General features: G+C 39.4%; 1 protein-coding gene across 3 annotated transcripts in view; it reads right to left on the reverse strand.

Moving 5' to 3' along the window:
* Positions 1-323: 323 nt before the first annotated feature.
* The window catches only part of LOC107687621 (myosin-binding protein C, fast-type-like), a 34,926-nt gene continuing 20,293 nt past the window's right edge, over positions 324-14,956 (reverse strand). For 2 of the 3 annotated variants that reach the window (XM_016485019.1, XM_016485018.1), the window contains 27 exons: positions 14,394-14,408; positions 13,786-13,869; positions 12,632-12,780; positions 12,415-12,532; positions 11,967-12,015; positions 10,843-10,899; positions 10,233-10,405; positions 9,923-10,055; positions 9,645-9,769; positions 8,839-8,944; positions 7,816-7,976; positions 7,511-7,676; positions 7,169-7,275; positions 7,066-7,095; positions 6,829-6,971; positions 6,287-6,446; positions 6,067-6,171; positions 5,652-5,840; positions 5,397-5,531; positions 5,092-5,259; positions 4,068-4,156; positions 3,757-3,952; positions 2,221-2,360; positions 1,472-1,631; positions 1,201-1,337; positions 901-1,087; positions 324-586 (listed from right to left, as the gene is read on the reverse strand). In XM_016485019.1, the coding sequence (XP_016340505.1) occupies positions 555-586; positions 901-1,087; positions 1,201-1,337; positions 1,472-1,631; positions 2,221-2,360; positions 3,757-3,952; positions 4,068-4,156; positions 5,092-5,259; positions 5,397-5,531; positions 5,652-5,840; positions 6,067-6,171; positions 6,287-6,446; positions 6,829-6,971; positions 7,066-7,095; positions 7,169-7,275; positions 7,511-7,676; positions 7,816-7,976; positions 8,839-8,944; positions 9,645-9,769; positions 9,923-10,055; positions 10,233-10,405; positions 10,843-10,899; positions 11,967-12,015; positions 12,415-12,532; positions 12,632-12,780; positions 13,786-13,869; positions 14,394-14,408 (3,314 nt within the window). In that variant the 3' untranslated portion in view covers positions 324-554. The remainder of the gene's footprint in view (positions 587-900; positions 1,088-1,200; positions 1,338-1,471; positions 1,632-2,220; positions 2,361-3,756; positions 3,953-4,067; positions 4,157-5,091; positions 5,260-5,396; positions 5,532-5,651; positions 5,841-6,066; positions 6,172-6,286; positions 6,447-6,828; positions 6,972-7,065; positions 7,096-7,168; positions 7,276-7,510; positions 7,677-7,815; positions 7,977-8,838; positions 8,945-9,644; positions 9,770-9,922; positions 10,056-10,232; positions 10,406-10,842; positions 10,900-11,966; positions 12,016-12,414; positions 12,533-12,631; positions 12,781-13,785; positions 13,870-14,393; positions 14,409-14,956) is intronic. The other variant, XM_016485020.1, reaches the window with a different exon arrangement.

Below are 14,956 nucleotides of genomic sequence, written 5' to 3' on the forward strand. Positions count from 1 at the left end.
GCAGTGTTGATGGGTGAGTAAATGAGTCTCTAGTGTGATATGCTAATGAGACCCTGATTCTCTAACTCTCCCTGATCAGCTAGCAGACATAGGGGATGAATGATATAATTTTGTTCACAAACATATAAACAACGTCTATGGCGGCTTTCACTTTGTTTACTATGAAACCAACACATTTTTTATTTTTCATGTGCTTTTATTTCAAGCTATTTAACATGACATACCGTCAAAGAAAAAAAAGCTACTTTATTATGCTATATTAGCCAGATTATACTCACACAAAACAGTACTGGTATTACTATATCACCTAGTTGGTGCTTTTTTTTTTTTAATTACCGTGTGAATTACATGGTAAATGAGCAAGGGATTTCACTGAGTACAATGTTATTAAATGGTAGCACCACAGTACTTTTTGTAAAGAGTCAAAAGTAAAACCGCAGAGACAGCATAATGACAGTTTCATTCTAAATCAATAATTCTATTTTTTTATTGCTTTTCTGACACTCTCATGATGCCATCTGACAGCCGTCTTTAAGGTATCTTCATGGCTTTGTTCACTTCTTCACCTCCTCCTTTTCTTTTACGACTTAAGAAAAACAATATTACATTAGAAAATAATAAAGAGGGTTGAGGGTTTAGCCACAAACTAAAATCAGTCATTTTAAATGCTACAAGTGAGTTTAGGCATCAGTATGATAGATTTGGGCTTTGTGTTATAATTTTAAATTATTAGTGTTTTTAATGAGTAGAATTAAGTGAAGCAAATGTAATTTAAATATAAAAATAGAGGAAATGAGCATGCACAATTAAATATCCAAGGTACAGATATATCGTGCATCCCTAAACATTATGTCATTGTCAGAGTTACACACTGGAGCTGATGGAGATTTTTGGCCATACCTCGAACCTCCAGCTTGCACTCCACTTCATCTTCTCCCAGGTCATTGATGGCTTTGCATGTATACTTCCCTCCATCAAACAAGCTTGGTTTACGGATGTTTAAAGTCAGCACACCCTGGTTATTCTGCATGAGATACTTTGGATCCTCTCCAATAATCATCTTATTTTTCATCCATATAATCTTTGGCTGGGAGGAGAACAAAAGAGAAGGAGAACGAGAGTGCATTGTTGCTTAATGGGCTTAGAAGCGACTGCATGGGTGAATGGGTTTATATAGTCAAGCACTGTACTAACACTTACTTTCGGGTGTCCACGGACAGCACAGCTGATGGCAGTGCTGTAACCTGCGATAACAGACCTGTCCACGAGAGGTGTGATGAACTTAGGAGAGCTGCACATATCTTTTTCCTTGTAGGGTTGCAGATTTTGTTGAATACCTAAGAGAAAGAGAATGGAAAAAGGATTGCACATTACAAGTATCGCTTCAGCAGAAACACTTGGGCAATAATCATCATGTAAAACAACATTCAGTGTTTCAAAATGAATTTTTAAACCACCAGTATGTAGGTACCTGTTTTGGCGATGGCAGCTGTGTTTTTGCTGATGCCAGCATCATCACTCATGCCACAGATGTTCTCGCTGAACACACGGAAGGTGTACTCGTTCCCCATCACCAGGTCAGACACGGTACAACTAGGTCTGCGATTGTGTTCAAGAACCGTGAACCACTCCTAACCGGTGAATGAGCGAAAGACAGATTTGTAGTTAAACAGCCAAACACAAATAACATCTGGTGTTTTTGGCCTTGCACAAACCCTAGATACAAACCTTTCTCTATTCACTATTGGTTATGATATGCCCTAAAGCTGATGTGCTAGGTTTTCTGTGCTACTTCTTTTTGAAAATACCTCAAATAAATTACAAATATATATATATATATATATATATATATAACTTAATAGAAAATAAGAACACAAATGTTGCTTTGTCAATAAATGTAATATTTTACATATATAATATTTTTCAAGATATAGGGTATTAATTATCTATCCATAACATAGACTACATACAACCATTCAGGTGTGTTTTATTGATTGATTTGAAGTATATAACGGCCAGAAATATTTGGTGTAGGCTAGTCAAGTTTTCTCACACCTGACTACAAGTTCGGTGAGCAATTAATTCTTCATGCTCACTTTGTGCAGGAGCAGAAAACAATCCTCTCAAAACACTCAAACCTCTGTAATGGCATTACCTGCTAATTATAAAGGAGTGTTCACATATTGTTGACCAATACAGTACGTACTGTTGCTGATTTACCTTGGTTTTCAAGTCAGCCTTTTGGATGGTATAGCCAGTGATTTCACAGTTGCCATTATCTTTTGGAGGCTTCCACTCCAAAGCAGCATTGAAGCCCCAAACATCAGTTACAGTGACAGCAATTGGAGGCCCAGGCTTGTCTGTGAGAACGTGAAGGAAAGGGAATGAAAAAAAAGGACTGTAGGCATTACTGTAGAGCTTGACACCAATACACTGTCCTAATTTTAACCACGAGACTAATTAACGTGCGCTAAATGGAGAAGAAGCTACAAGTGAGTGAGCAGAGGAATGATAAAAATGAAAGAGGGAGAAAATGAGGGAGAAGAGAAAAAAGAGGGTGAGCACATGAGCGTGAGGTAAGGATAGTGAGATCACGCTAAAAAAAGATTGAAAGCGAGAGAGTTGGAGTTTGCGGCTAGGAGCGGCTGGCATTAATCCTGGGCAGGCTGCTGGGATGCTGGCAGCAAACTGTGACTAAATGGCTGTCTGGCTCATCTGAAGAGTTTTTGCACTCTCATTAGCTTACCTCCCAGCGGAAACACAGAGTGAGTGTCCCCTAATCCTATCCTAATCCCGTTCAACACCAGGAATAATCCAAACAACACCCCGCAGAATAATCCCTGCAACCGAACTGACCTATGACATCCTCGATTTTGGTGAAAGTGTAAGTGTTTAATATGAAACCTTTCTGACAGTTTAGGAGTTGGAAATTCAGCGTCACTTTTCAAAGTGATCCTCAAACACTTTCCACGGACACTTCACTTCGCAGGGAAATGAACCTTCTGAACTGTGCAGTTTAATCCTTTAATTTTCTGTCATCGCTGTATTTGTGGCCCTATATAGTGATGTCTATAATGTTGATGTGAGTGATCTCCACAAATGAATGTGCAGCATTTTCAACACCCTTAAACACAACTTTATTTTTCTATTTTCTAGACTGTTAGCAAGGTAAAACTCTCTGCATCTTTAAATTCACCTTTACATTATCATTAAACCATCGCCAGTACATCCGTACTCATTGTGACGGATGTCTTCAGCCATCGCATCACATCTCCCGCTGTTTTTTGAGCATCCTGCCACGAGCGTTGCATTTTTATGATGGCATGTCAAGTTGGAAGAAACATTTCATAGAGACACAGCCTTGTTGGCAGTGCTCCAACGTATCACACAACAACACTTTGGGGGGGCTCAAGGTCTTATCCCGATCCCGTTCAAAAATTGTTGTCCTGTTCCACGCTTGCTGTTTCTGCCCAAATGCTCTTATCAAAACAAAATGATCAAAATGTAAAGTTCTTTAAAAAAAACATATCACAAGATCCCAGTATTCTGTTCTAATTGATTGCACAGTACTAAGAACACATCTTATGTAAAGGCCCCCTAAGAAGTGTGTGCAACCTAGGTCAGGTGAATGCTTGTGACTTGTTAGTCAAACTAATAATTCAGGCAACCCACGCCTCTGTAACTCTTGAATTTGAAATTATGTTGTTGTGCATATCCCTATTAAAACATCAACCAAATCATTTTGTTGACACTAACCTACAATCTGGATCTCAAGATTGACTTTGTCCTCCATGTTCTCAATCTGCACGGAAAGGGTGTACTGGCCAGAGTGCTCTCTGGCCACCTGCCTGATGAACAGGATAGTGTCCATATCACTTGTGCGGATATTCACCAGCCCGGTGTCTAGAGGTGCACCATCTTTGAGCCAGGTCACCACCGGACGCGGTTTGCCCTGATAGCAGTTGACATGGTGTAAGTTGATAATTTGAAGTGCTGCGAAGAGCAGCAACTGAATGGAAAAGTAGCACTACAGAAGTACTACAGAAGAATGTCCGTGTATGACTGACCTGGAAGGGAATGACAAGGTTGACCTTCTCACCCACTCGTTTGATGTACTTAGTCCTAAGCTGCCGAGGGAGGCGGATTTTAGGACGCTCTGAGAGAGGAGATTGAGAGAGGAAAAAGACAGAAGAAAACGTGCTGAAAATGACAACAGTGGGGTGTTTATATACTTAATGTTCAGTGCATCACAGATAAGTGTGTTGTGTCAAATCTGCATTGAGTAGTTAAAGGGATAGTTCACACAAATCTGAAAATTCTCTGACCACTTAAAGGATTGTCACTTCCAGAATAAACATTTCCTGATAATTTACTCACCTCCATGTCATCCAAGATGTTCATGTCTTTCTTTTTCAGTCGAAAAGAAATTACGTTTTTGACGAAAACATTCCAAGATTTTTCTCCATATAATGGACTTCAATGGCGGCCAATGGGTGTAATGGGCGTAATGCATGACCTTTGCAATGTGACTACGTAATGTGTAAGGTCAAGTTAGTGCAAGACGAGCATTTGTGGTAAAAAAGTATATCTTTGTTTTTTTTTTTTTGTTTGTTTTTTTTTTAGAAAATGAGAGATAGTAGATAAGTCCCTTATTCCTCGGCTGGGATCTGCAATTTGGACCTTCAACCTGTTGGCCGCCATTGAAGTCCACTATATGGAGAAAAATCCTGGAATATTTTCCTGAAAGGCTGCACTTTATTTTCAACTTAAAAAATACATGAACATCTTGGATGACATGGGGGTGAGTAAATTGTCAAGAAATTTTTATTCTGGAAGTTAACTAATCCTTTAAGAAGATATGTGGAAAAATGTCCACACAATGGAAGTAAGTGAGGTCCAGTGTTGTTTAAGCAATATTTATCCCTATTTTCTCCTGTTTTTTGGAAGACAGAGACTGCACATTTTAAATGCGTATATTGGGATATATTTCAGGAGTTTGAAATGGACTAAACTCCCCAAACTCCCATTTTTGATTCCTGGGAATATGTTGTATGTTGTTTATGTGCAAGTATGCATGTGTGCGAGTCTCACCGACAATCTCCCGAATGGTGACAGCTTGCGCCATCACAGCTGGAGGGCTACGACCAGCGATGTTCACAGCTGTCACCCTGAACAGCATCTTCTCTCCAACAGGCAGACCTCTGACCCTGTAACTATTCTTCTCAACAGGGGTCTCGTTGGCCTGCACCCACTCACTGGCTGTGAGTTCCACCAGGAGCAAAGAGAGCGGCACACCAACAAGATATGTAAACATGTCAAAAAATGATCAAAAACGATTACTTCACTGAGACGGCACTCTATGTCAGCTCTACAGCAAAGTCCACCACGTGCCTCACCTCCCTCAACGCAATATTCAATGATATACCCATCGATGCCACCGGCTCCAATTCTCTCTGGGGGAAGCCATTTTAGAGCACAGGTACCATCTGTAATATCGTCCACCGTCAGGCGTGTGGGTTCACTAGTTGGTGCTGTGAAGGAGCAGGAAAACCAAGAGAAGGAATGCTGAATGAATTGAAATATATAAACTGAATTGAAAAAGCAATAAAATAAACCAAAAGTTGTGGCAGACAGTCTAATGAGGAACTAACCAATGGGCATGAAGGGTTTGGAGCTGGCACTGGGCTGGGACATGCCAATACCGTTAACAGCAAATACTCTCATCTCATATAACACACCCTCTATCATCTTCTTAGCCTCATATGTTGTGGACTCATAAATGTCAAAGTTCAGCTTTGTCCATCTGGACGAGCCCTTCTTCTTTCTCTCAATTAGGTAACCTTGAAAGTACGCCAAAAGTGTAAGTGGTTTCCCACACATCAATATCAATATGACGTATCAATAATATCACGTATCAATATAATTCATAACCTAATTAAATATTTTCTGGCTATGTTTCAAAAAAAGCAAGACTGAGAGCATACTGATGATGATACATGATGATACAACGATGTAATATTGGATGTCAAGTTGGAGACATACACAAATGGTGAGGATCTGTTTTACCTTTCACTGGAACTCCACCATCAAATTTGGGTGGATCCCACTGGACAGAAGCACTGTCCTCACCCACTCCAGTGCATTTCACATTCTCAGGTGGATCGGGTACATCTGAACACAGCACAGAAAAAGTACCAGGGTGAAGAGTTGTAACGAAGAGATTTGACAAAGCAGCTAATGAGCACAGAAAGAGACTGTTGCAGATGGTTAACATCCATAAACTCACCAACAATCTTAACCATGACATCAGCCTTGTCCTCTCCTGCTGGGTTGGTTACAGTGATATGATAGAGGCCCTCATCGGCTCTCTCTGCCCCTTCAATAACAAAGCAGCTCAGGTTCTTCCTGGTCTCCACTCTCACACGCCCTTCAGCTTCAGAGATCTCCTGCATCATACAAACATCATGCTTTCAAGCAAGCTGATATGCTGAAGATGCTACACTTCAAAGTTGATTTCCATATCCTATGTGATTTTTGAGAATATTTTCCTGCTGGAAAGACCAGCATCAGCATGAATTTCCATGCTGGTTTTGTGTTGGTCTAGGTGTTTACCAGCAGAATCTTAATCAATGGGATCCACAGCATGGGTAAGCTGGTTGACTCTAGGGTGGTAGAGACACAATTTGAAACACAACATATGCTGGTGACCAGCACTGCTGGGCTTTTCAGCAGGGTTTTCTCACTGAATCTGATATAAAAACAAGCCCATATGTGTTGTTGGCTTTACATAAGATGAGAGTATGTGACAAATTGCCAGCAAGCTCTCACTGTATCTCCTTTTTTCCAGCACACAGTGGGAGGGGGCTCCCCGGTAATGTCAACATCAAACCGGAGCTTGTTTCCTGCAACGACGATAATGGTGTTTTTGTTGACAAAGCTGCCAGTGGTGTCCAGGTGGATTTTGGGTGGCTCTGGATGATGAAAGAAAGAATTGTGTCATTAAAAAACTGTTGCCCTTACACAAACTATATTGTTAGATTTGTCGATGCAGGTTAACACATTTACCTTGACGAGGAACATAATCAATCTTGATCTCTGTGGGTACAAAATTATAAAGCTAGGTGAATGCTGAAATTTAACATTTAAAAAAACTGATTTTCTCTCTTACCCAAGAAGTTGAGTTTGGCAGAAATAGAAAGAGCATAACCATCTGGTACAAAGGTGTAATCTCCTGCATCTTCAGGCTTCACATCATCTATCACCAGCTTGTGAGTCCTGAGATACCAGGATTAACAATGTTACCACAACATAAGAAGTGTATGCAATGAATTCAAAGCAATGAATACACTACTGAAAGAATACAATTCGTTCAATGAGAAAGAGCATAATGGATACTTGATGACTAATCGGTTTTAGTGTCCTGGCATAGAGAAATATTGGTGAGGTCAAGGACGAGGTGAGCTTACTTATGCATGAATCGATAAGGGTGGCTGTAAGTGGACCGCTATACCTGCCGATGTGTGTCATTTTGATGCGGTCGCTGGGAATGACCTCCACCCCATCTTTAAACCACTTGCCAGTCACTTTCTCATCTGACACTTCACACTTGAAGACAGCCTGTTCTGCTGCCTTCAGTGTCAGATCAGCTATACTCTGCAAAACCTCCAGTTCCTTCTCTATAATAGAGAAAAAATAAGAGAAAGAAGGGCAGTGAGTCCATTAATTCTAAAATATAGAAACATAACTGAAATATCAGGCAAATGGTGGAAGGACTAAGAAGGTAGAATTGTCATTTTACTCTATCAAAATAAGTACCTTCCACTTCCAGCTCTCCCTTGGACTCCCCCCCACTAGTGTACACATAGTATGTCCCAATGTCCTCTGCGGTTGCCTCGTTGATGATGAGCCAGTGCTTTGTCCCATCTTTCTTAAAGCGATACTTTCCATCTCGGCTCAGTTCCACTCCATCCTTCTTCCTGAGAGAGATGAAGAGAGACAGAGGGAGAGCGAGACAGAGAAGGACAAAGATGGAAATAATGTTCATAAGAAACTGAGGAAGGCAATCCATGCCAAGATTACTGAAGATAAAATAAGAAAGAGAGTGGAACTAGTACAAAGAGAACATGCATTGAAAAAAACAGGATGGAAAGATGTAGAGCAAGAGAAAAGTTAGTTTGTCCAGGCCTTTGATACAGCAGAAAACAACATTGAAATATACGTATGATACTGTAATTATATTGTGAGAATTGATCCTACTAGAGCTTTTATCATTTATTTAGCATGTAAATTAATGTATATCTTAAAACCTCAAAGCGGAAAAAAATGAACATCCTGAAGAGTATAAGACTGGACATTTTTCCATCTGCTTGTCTGAACTTGAGCAGAAATGTCAAAAAAAGCACAAGCAGTCACAGACAGTGCTCAGCCACATTACTCATTTAAACAGAGAGAGGTAATGACAGAGAAAACTGCATAATCTAAAACTAAATGTGGCATTTATTATAGGCTAATAGGTTTTTGTGTGTTTTGACATAACCATAGTAGTTGCTAAATGAGTCATTGCATTCTACAATTGTTGGTAATAAACGGAAAACAAAAGAGCAGTCAGACAATTTGCCGTTTAGCCTATTCAATGTTAATAATGGCTTGTTAATGTTCAATGACAATAATTAGTGATGTTGACCTTGATAGTAATGAAATCAATTTAGTCAGCTGGTGATGTTTTCAGCATTTTAATTTGTACAGTTTGTCAATTTATTTGTAGGCCTGTTGACTGAACTAAAGAAGCTGGTGACCAATTGACCAGGAAAGTGTTGCCAGCTTGGTCCCGTATCTCACCATTTCACATTGGCTCCCTCATCAGACACTTCAACCTCAAACTCCACCTTCTCCCCAACCACCACATGGATGTCATCCAACATCTTAGTGATGGTGACAGGTGGTTCTGTTCATATAAACACATCAGTAAGTGGTTAATACAGTCAAACACTATAAAATGAACAACATTTTCATCAAAGAGGAGTTTCTGGGGCTGATGGCAGCTACAATGCCACATAACCATGAATAAATAAGACAATAAAGGTACAAGAACTAAAACAAGAGACAGACACAGAGACTTGGCTCAAAAGAACATGGCTCATGTAAAAACAAGGTAAGGACGGACAGCATAGACAGAGTTTTAAAATAATCAATAGTGTGACCCATACTAGGAATTAGTGCTCTGCATTTAACCCATCCTAAGTGTGCACACACACAGCAGTGAACACACACACACCGTGAACACACACCCGGAGCAGTGGGCAGCCATTTATGCTGCAGCGCCCGGGGAGCAGTTGGGGGTTCGGTGCCTTGCTCAAGGGCACCTCAGTCGTGGTATTGAAGGTGGGAGAGAGCGCTGTACATTCACTCCCCCCACCTACAATCCCTGCCGGTATGAGACTTGAACCTGCAACCTTAAGCTTAAGTCCAACTCTCTAACCATTAGGCCACGACTTCCCCAAGGGAGATGGCTACCACTCAGGGGCAGACAGGACACAGGACAGAGACAGATAAACAGAAAGAACAAATTAAATTACAAAAAGGGGGGTGTGCTAATGATGCCATTGATGTAGATGATGATGAAGATGGTGATAACGACAGTGTACCTTGGATAAAGACCTCAGTGAAACTCTTCTCCTCTCCAATCACACATTCATACGCGGCATCATCAGCGAGGGTGCACTTGTTAATAGTGAGCTTACGGATACCACCCACACTCTCAAAGATATATCTAACAGAAAGAGAGAAATTCAGCACAAACCTCATGTAAGGCATCGAGCATCAACCATCAATAGCGGTCATCTATGATGACCAGTGCACCTCTCAAGTGCTATGTAAAACCAGTTGTTCCAGTGCTTTTAAACACAAATACAAAGGGTCATACTTGGCTGAAGGTTTGATCTCCTGTCCATTTCTCAGCCATTTGACTTGAGCGTTGGGGTCAGCCAGCTCCACACTAAGCTGTATTTTCTTTCCTTTCTCCACAGAGTAAGCAGGATCCAACTTCTTTAGGAAAGCTGAAAACAGAAGCAGCGCTAACATATTCAGTCCATTACAATACTCGCCCACCAATTCCAAATCTATTTTGCTTGGTTTATTAACAAAATTACATTTTACGGTTGGATTTGAACCCTTCATACGTATGTATGTGTGTGTGAGGAACTATGACTTGGTACATCCGTCATGTGTCTCACCATCACTCTTTTTGGGCTCCACCTTCTTCATCTTCTTAAGTCTTTTGAGCAGGCCCCTGAGATCAGTGATGCCGTACTCAAAGGCGATCTTCTCATAGTCACATGGCTTAGCATTTTTCAGGATCTCCCACACATCCACATCTATCTCAGGCTCCTCCTTCTGCTTCCTCTCTCTGAGGCACATGGAATCCAAAAATATGGTTAATCTTCATACCTGGTTGCGATTGACTGTTTTTATGTTGAGTCCTAGGGATCACAGTCATGTTGTGCTTCCTTCAAATTCTACTAATAAATTTCTATGACCTACTCAAAACCGAGTATGCTGATATTAATGAGGCTGCTCTGTTGTATCATGAAATATGCATGCATATTTTAGAAATCTGACTCATCCAAATTGATCAGACCCCAGACAGAACTGGGGTTAATGTTAAAGCCTATATTAAATTTCTACAGTGAATAAATGACACAATTAATTATAATTAGGCAGTGATTGCTATGTATGCAATTTGAAGAAAGCATGATGAAAGGGAACCTTTCAAGACCTTCAGCTGCACATAAAGTAAACAGAGTGAGAAGAAAAAACATGGAGGGGGTAGAACATCTTCCAAACCTTTTCTTGAGTAAACCACTGAAGTCCAGTTCACCTGCATCCTCTCCTGCATCTCCCCTACAGATGACAGAAGGTAATTAAAAAGAAAGAGGAAAATAAACAATTAGGAGTACATCATGTTTTTAATAAATACTGTTTACTGTATAGCTTTCTATAAACTCACATAACAGACGCTTACTGTTATACATTCTTAAAAATAAAGTTTCATGAAGAACATCCATTACACCTTTACACTGCACAAAAGAACATGCATTGGAACCTTTATATATATCAAGGATACATGCAGCATATTACTGACATTTACAGTTATGAATTTGGCGACGGTTTCGTCTGAAACGACTAACACTGCATTCAAGATATACATTTTATTGGTTCATGCATTCCCTGGGAGTCAAACCTATGACACAACCCTATGGTATTGCTAGCATCATGCTCTACTGTTTGAGGAGCTCAAGAATAGATCAAGGAGCCTGGCTCAGTCCTAGGGCTAAACAGAGACCTCCCGGAGCTGGACCTGGAGTCAAACTCTCAGACACGAGGAAAAACATCTCTCAATCGGTCCATGAGATCATTACTGCTCAGAAGAGCAGCTTCTGGCAACAGACAGCTCCCTCAATGATATGCAAGAGTATCATACAATCTTGCTTGTATGAACGTGAGGAGCATGAGCACTTACTTTATGTACACCTACAGCAGCATCTAAACATAAAGTCACATTGACAATATGAATAAAAATTCCTCCAAACAGAGACCATAAACATCTTTGGAGTGTGTTAAAACAATGTGACCAGTGTTGGGTCCGAGTCAACCTTGTCGAGTCCTAGTTTTTAATCAATTGAGTTTAAGTGGGAGACATTTATTAATGTTTTTAATATTAATTTTATGTTGTTACTTTTTTTTTTACATTTTATATTACACATGACGTGGATTCGTCTGTATTCTGAAATATTTCTGCATCCTAAATATCCAAGTCCGAGTCCACCCGAGTCCGTCTAAGTCCAAGTTCATTCACAATTGCAGTCCGAGTCCTAGTCCCGAGTCCAAGTACCTCAACTCTGAATGTGACATCAAGACATCTATCAGTTACTAATGAGTAAGAGACACAGACACACAAACAAACTTACGATCGTTTGAACGCCTCCAAAATGTTTGTTTGTTGTGTCTCTTCAGCAGCTGAAGGAGAAGATGAAATACATGATGATGATGATGAGAAAGTGTGAGTGTTTGATTTGCACCACAATCTGATTACCGTCAAAGCCAATAAATGTGTAGTGCTGATTTACTACGTGCTGCGAAACTAACAGGAGAGGATCTAATCAGCTAAATACCTACTGAATAATGAATCAGCTCTAGACTTACAGTAAAATGTGCGCGCACACATACCAGGTGTGTGTTAACTGACTCTATTCATCTGAAAACTACATTATATGCATTATAAATGATGTACATCAGGTGTTTCAAACTCTAATTACTACCCAGATTCAGTGATAAGACGAGAGTTTGTGAATCTATTTGTACATCAGAACATGTTAAATGTTCTTTTAATTCACCCATAGCTGCATTATGTCCTACCTTCGACAGAGATGTCAAACGTGCAGCTGTCACACTTGTCTTTGGAAGTGACCTCACAACGATAACCTCCTGCATCTCCATCCACAACCTTAACAATGGTCATCTCATAGGTGTATATCTGGCATCAAGAAATATAAATGTTAACTCGGTAATGTTAAAATGTTAAAATGATCGGTAATGAACAAATCTCAAATAAAACGCACTGTTCTTCACACACCTTGGTGTTCCTATCATAGGTTTCTTTGAACTGCAGGTGCTTTCCAGCCTTGCTGCCCAGATCCATCCATTTCCCCTTCAGCCACTTCATAGTTGGCTTCCTCAGCATCTGAGAGGAGTCCACCTTAGTCACAAATGTGACATTTTTCCCTGTTACAAATAAAATGACATGAATAAACAACGCTGAACTTACGATATACCATTATTTATGAGTATACATTAAGCAATATCACACAAGCAAGAGTTCTATTGTTATGAATATAGGTTATTTTTTAGCACAATTGTGTTTCTGATATTGTTTGTATTCTTACAGTTCAAGTGAACAAAAATAGGTTCTGCACTCACTGAAATACTTCTGAATGATTTATGGACTTTTTATTATACAAAAAGAACATACTGATCCATTTATGATTTTTGTATAATAAAAAAAAAAATCCATAAATCATTAAGAAATATACAAGTGAGTGAGGATCCTGCATTTTCTATTTGAATCCATTATGATTTTAATGTAATTTTATTGATCTACACTCACAAAGCATTGGTTGAGCACAGTGATTTAACATATTTTTGATTACGTTCAGTTCAATAAATAAGAAGTTACATTATAGCCACTATGTTGCCAGTTACCTTATGTATTGTTGCTCTATCAATGGAATTATTTACATAAGAAGTTAAAACTGTTGCACGTCTCTGAGCAACACACAATAGTAGCGTTTGTTTCCAGAATTAACTTGTGTTTATGATTTGTTTATGATTAAATTTGCTTGTTTCATTCCTGAACAAATCAGTGCTTTGAAGCAAATCAATTGAATGAATTAATCAATGACCCACTCATAATGACAAGCGCTTGCTTCATTCCTGAGCAAATCAGTGTTTTGAACGAAATGGTTAAGTAAATGATTCAGTGACTCATTCATAAATGCAGTCACTTTTATCATTATTAAATGAATAAGTGTTCTAAATAACTTGACTAAGAGAATAATTCAATGACTCAATTAGAACATCACCACCTACTGGCGTAAAAACTGAACCTGCAGAAGCAGTCACTAAAAAACCACCACTAATGCGCAGACTAGGAGCCTGGAAAGAAATTGTACAGCACACACATCTTGGAGTGAATTCAGCAGTGCAGCTATGGACAGTTCAGATTCTCACCTTTAACGGCAGTGACACTCTGAGGCTTCGCCACAAGCAGCCCACTTATCTGAGACATCTGAGGCTCTTCTCCTGGGACATGTTCTACCGGCAGATTCAGAGAAACAATGTAAACTGATATGAACTGCTGAAAGCCCACGTTAATGGACACTAAGAAAGCCTATAGTCAACCAGGACTGAAAAGATGCTGAAAACAGTGAATCATTCATGATACTTGCTATTCATTTTGACATGTAAGCAGCATGGGGTAAAGCTTCCTAAAACATTTAGCACCATCTAACGAAACACAATTATTGACTATTGACTCTCACCTTTCAACCCTTCCAGATCCATAAACTGATAGTTCACCCAAAAATAAAAATTCTATAATTTTTTGTTCACCCTCATGTCTTTCCAAACTAATATTACTTTATTTTCTCTGTGGAGCAAAGTTCTTTTCTGAGGGTGAGTAAATGATGACAGAATTTTATTTTTTGTGTGAACTAACACTTTAGGATCTGCACTGGGATGTGAAAGACACGTACGCGATTTCCTTTTGCATGACAGATCTTTTTTTTTTTCATGTATATGTCATTGACAATACATGCTAAAGGATTTGTGTGTCTTACCATCCTCAGGCAATTCTGTATCAAAGAAAAAGAGAGAAAACAGATTGAAGGAAACCATTAGGAAGTTATATATGGCATGACATTATGGCTCTTTTGAGACCTTTTAGGAGGCATTCATGTACACACATACTGTAGGCCTACATACTAACACACATAAATGTAGAAACTGACGTCCTTCTGTCCTTCACTTTTTCAGAATGAAGAAAGTGCATAGCCGGTAATTAAGTTATATTCTTCACTATCCAGTCAATACCAATCAACTTCAGTGTCCTGCAAACCATTATAATCATAGTGGTACTGATGGGTGGGTGGGTTTTTTTGGTTGATGCTGGTTAAAATTTAGTTAAATGGATGGCTTTGATGGCTGATTATTTAAAGGGGTCATATGATGTTGCTAAAAGGAACATTATTTTGTGTATTTGGTGTAATGAAATGTGTTTATGCGGTGTAAGGTTAAAAAAAACACATTATTTTCCACATACTGTACATTATTGTTTCTCCTCTATGCCCCGCCTTTCTGAAACGCGTCAATTTTTACAAAGCTCATCGGTCTGAAAAAGTGA

The sequence above is a fragment of the Sinocyclocheilus anshuiensis genome, unplaced genomic scaffold, assembly GCF_001515605.1.
Source record: "Sinocyclocheilus anshuiensis isolate Anshui unplaced genomic scaffold, SAMN03320099.WGS_v1.1 scaffold361, whole genome shotgun sequence".
Taxonomy (NCBI): Eukaryota; Metazoa; Chordata; class Actinopteri; order Cypriniformes; family Cyprinidae; genus Sinocyclocheilus; species Sinocyclocheilus anshuiensis.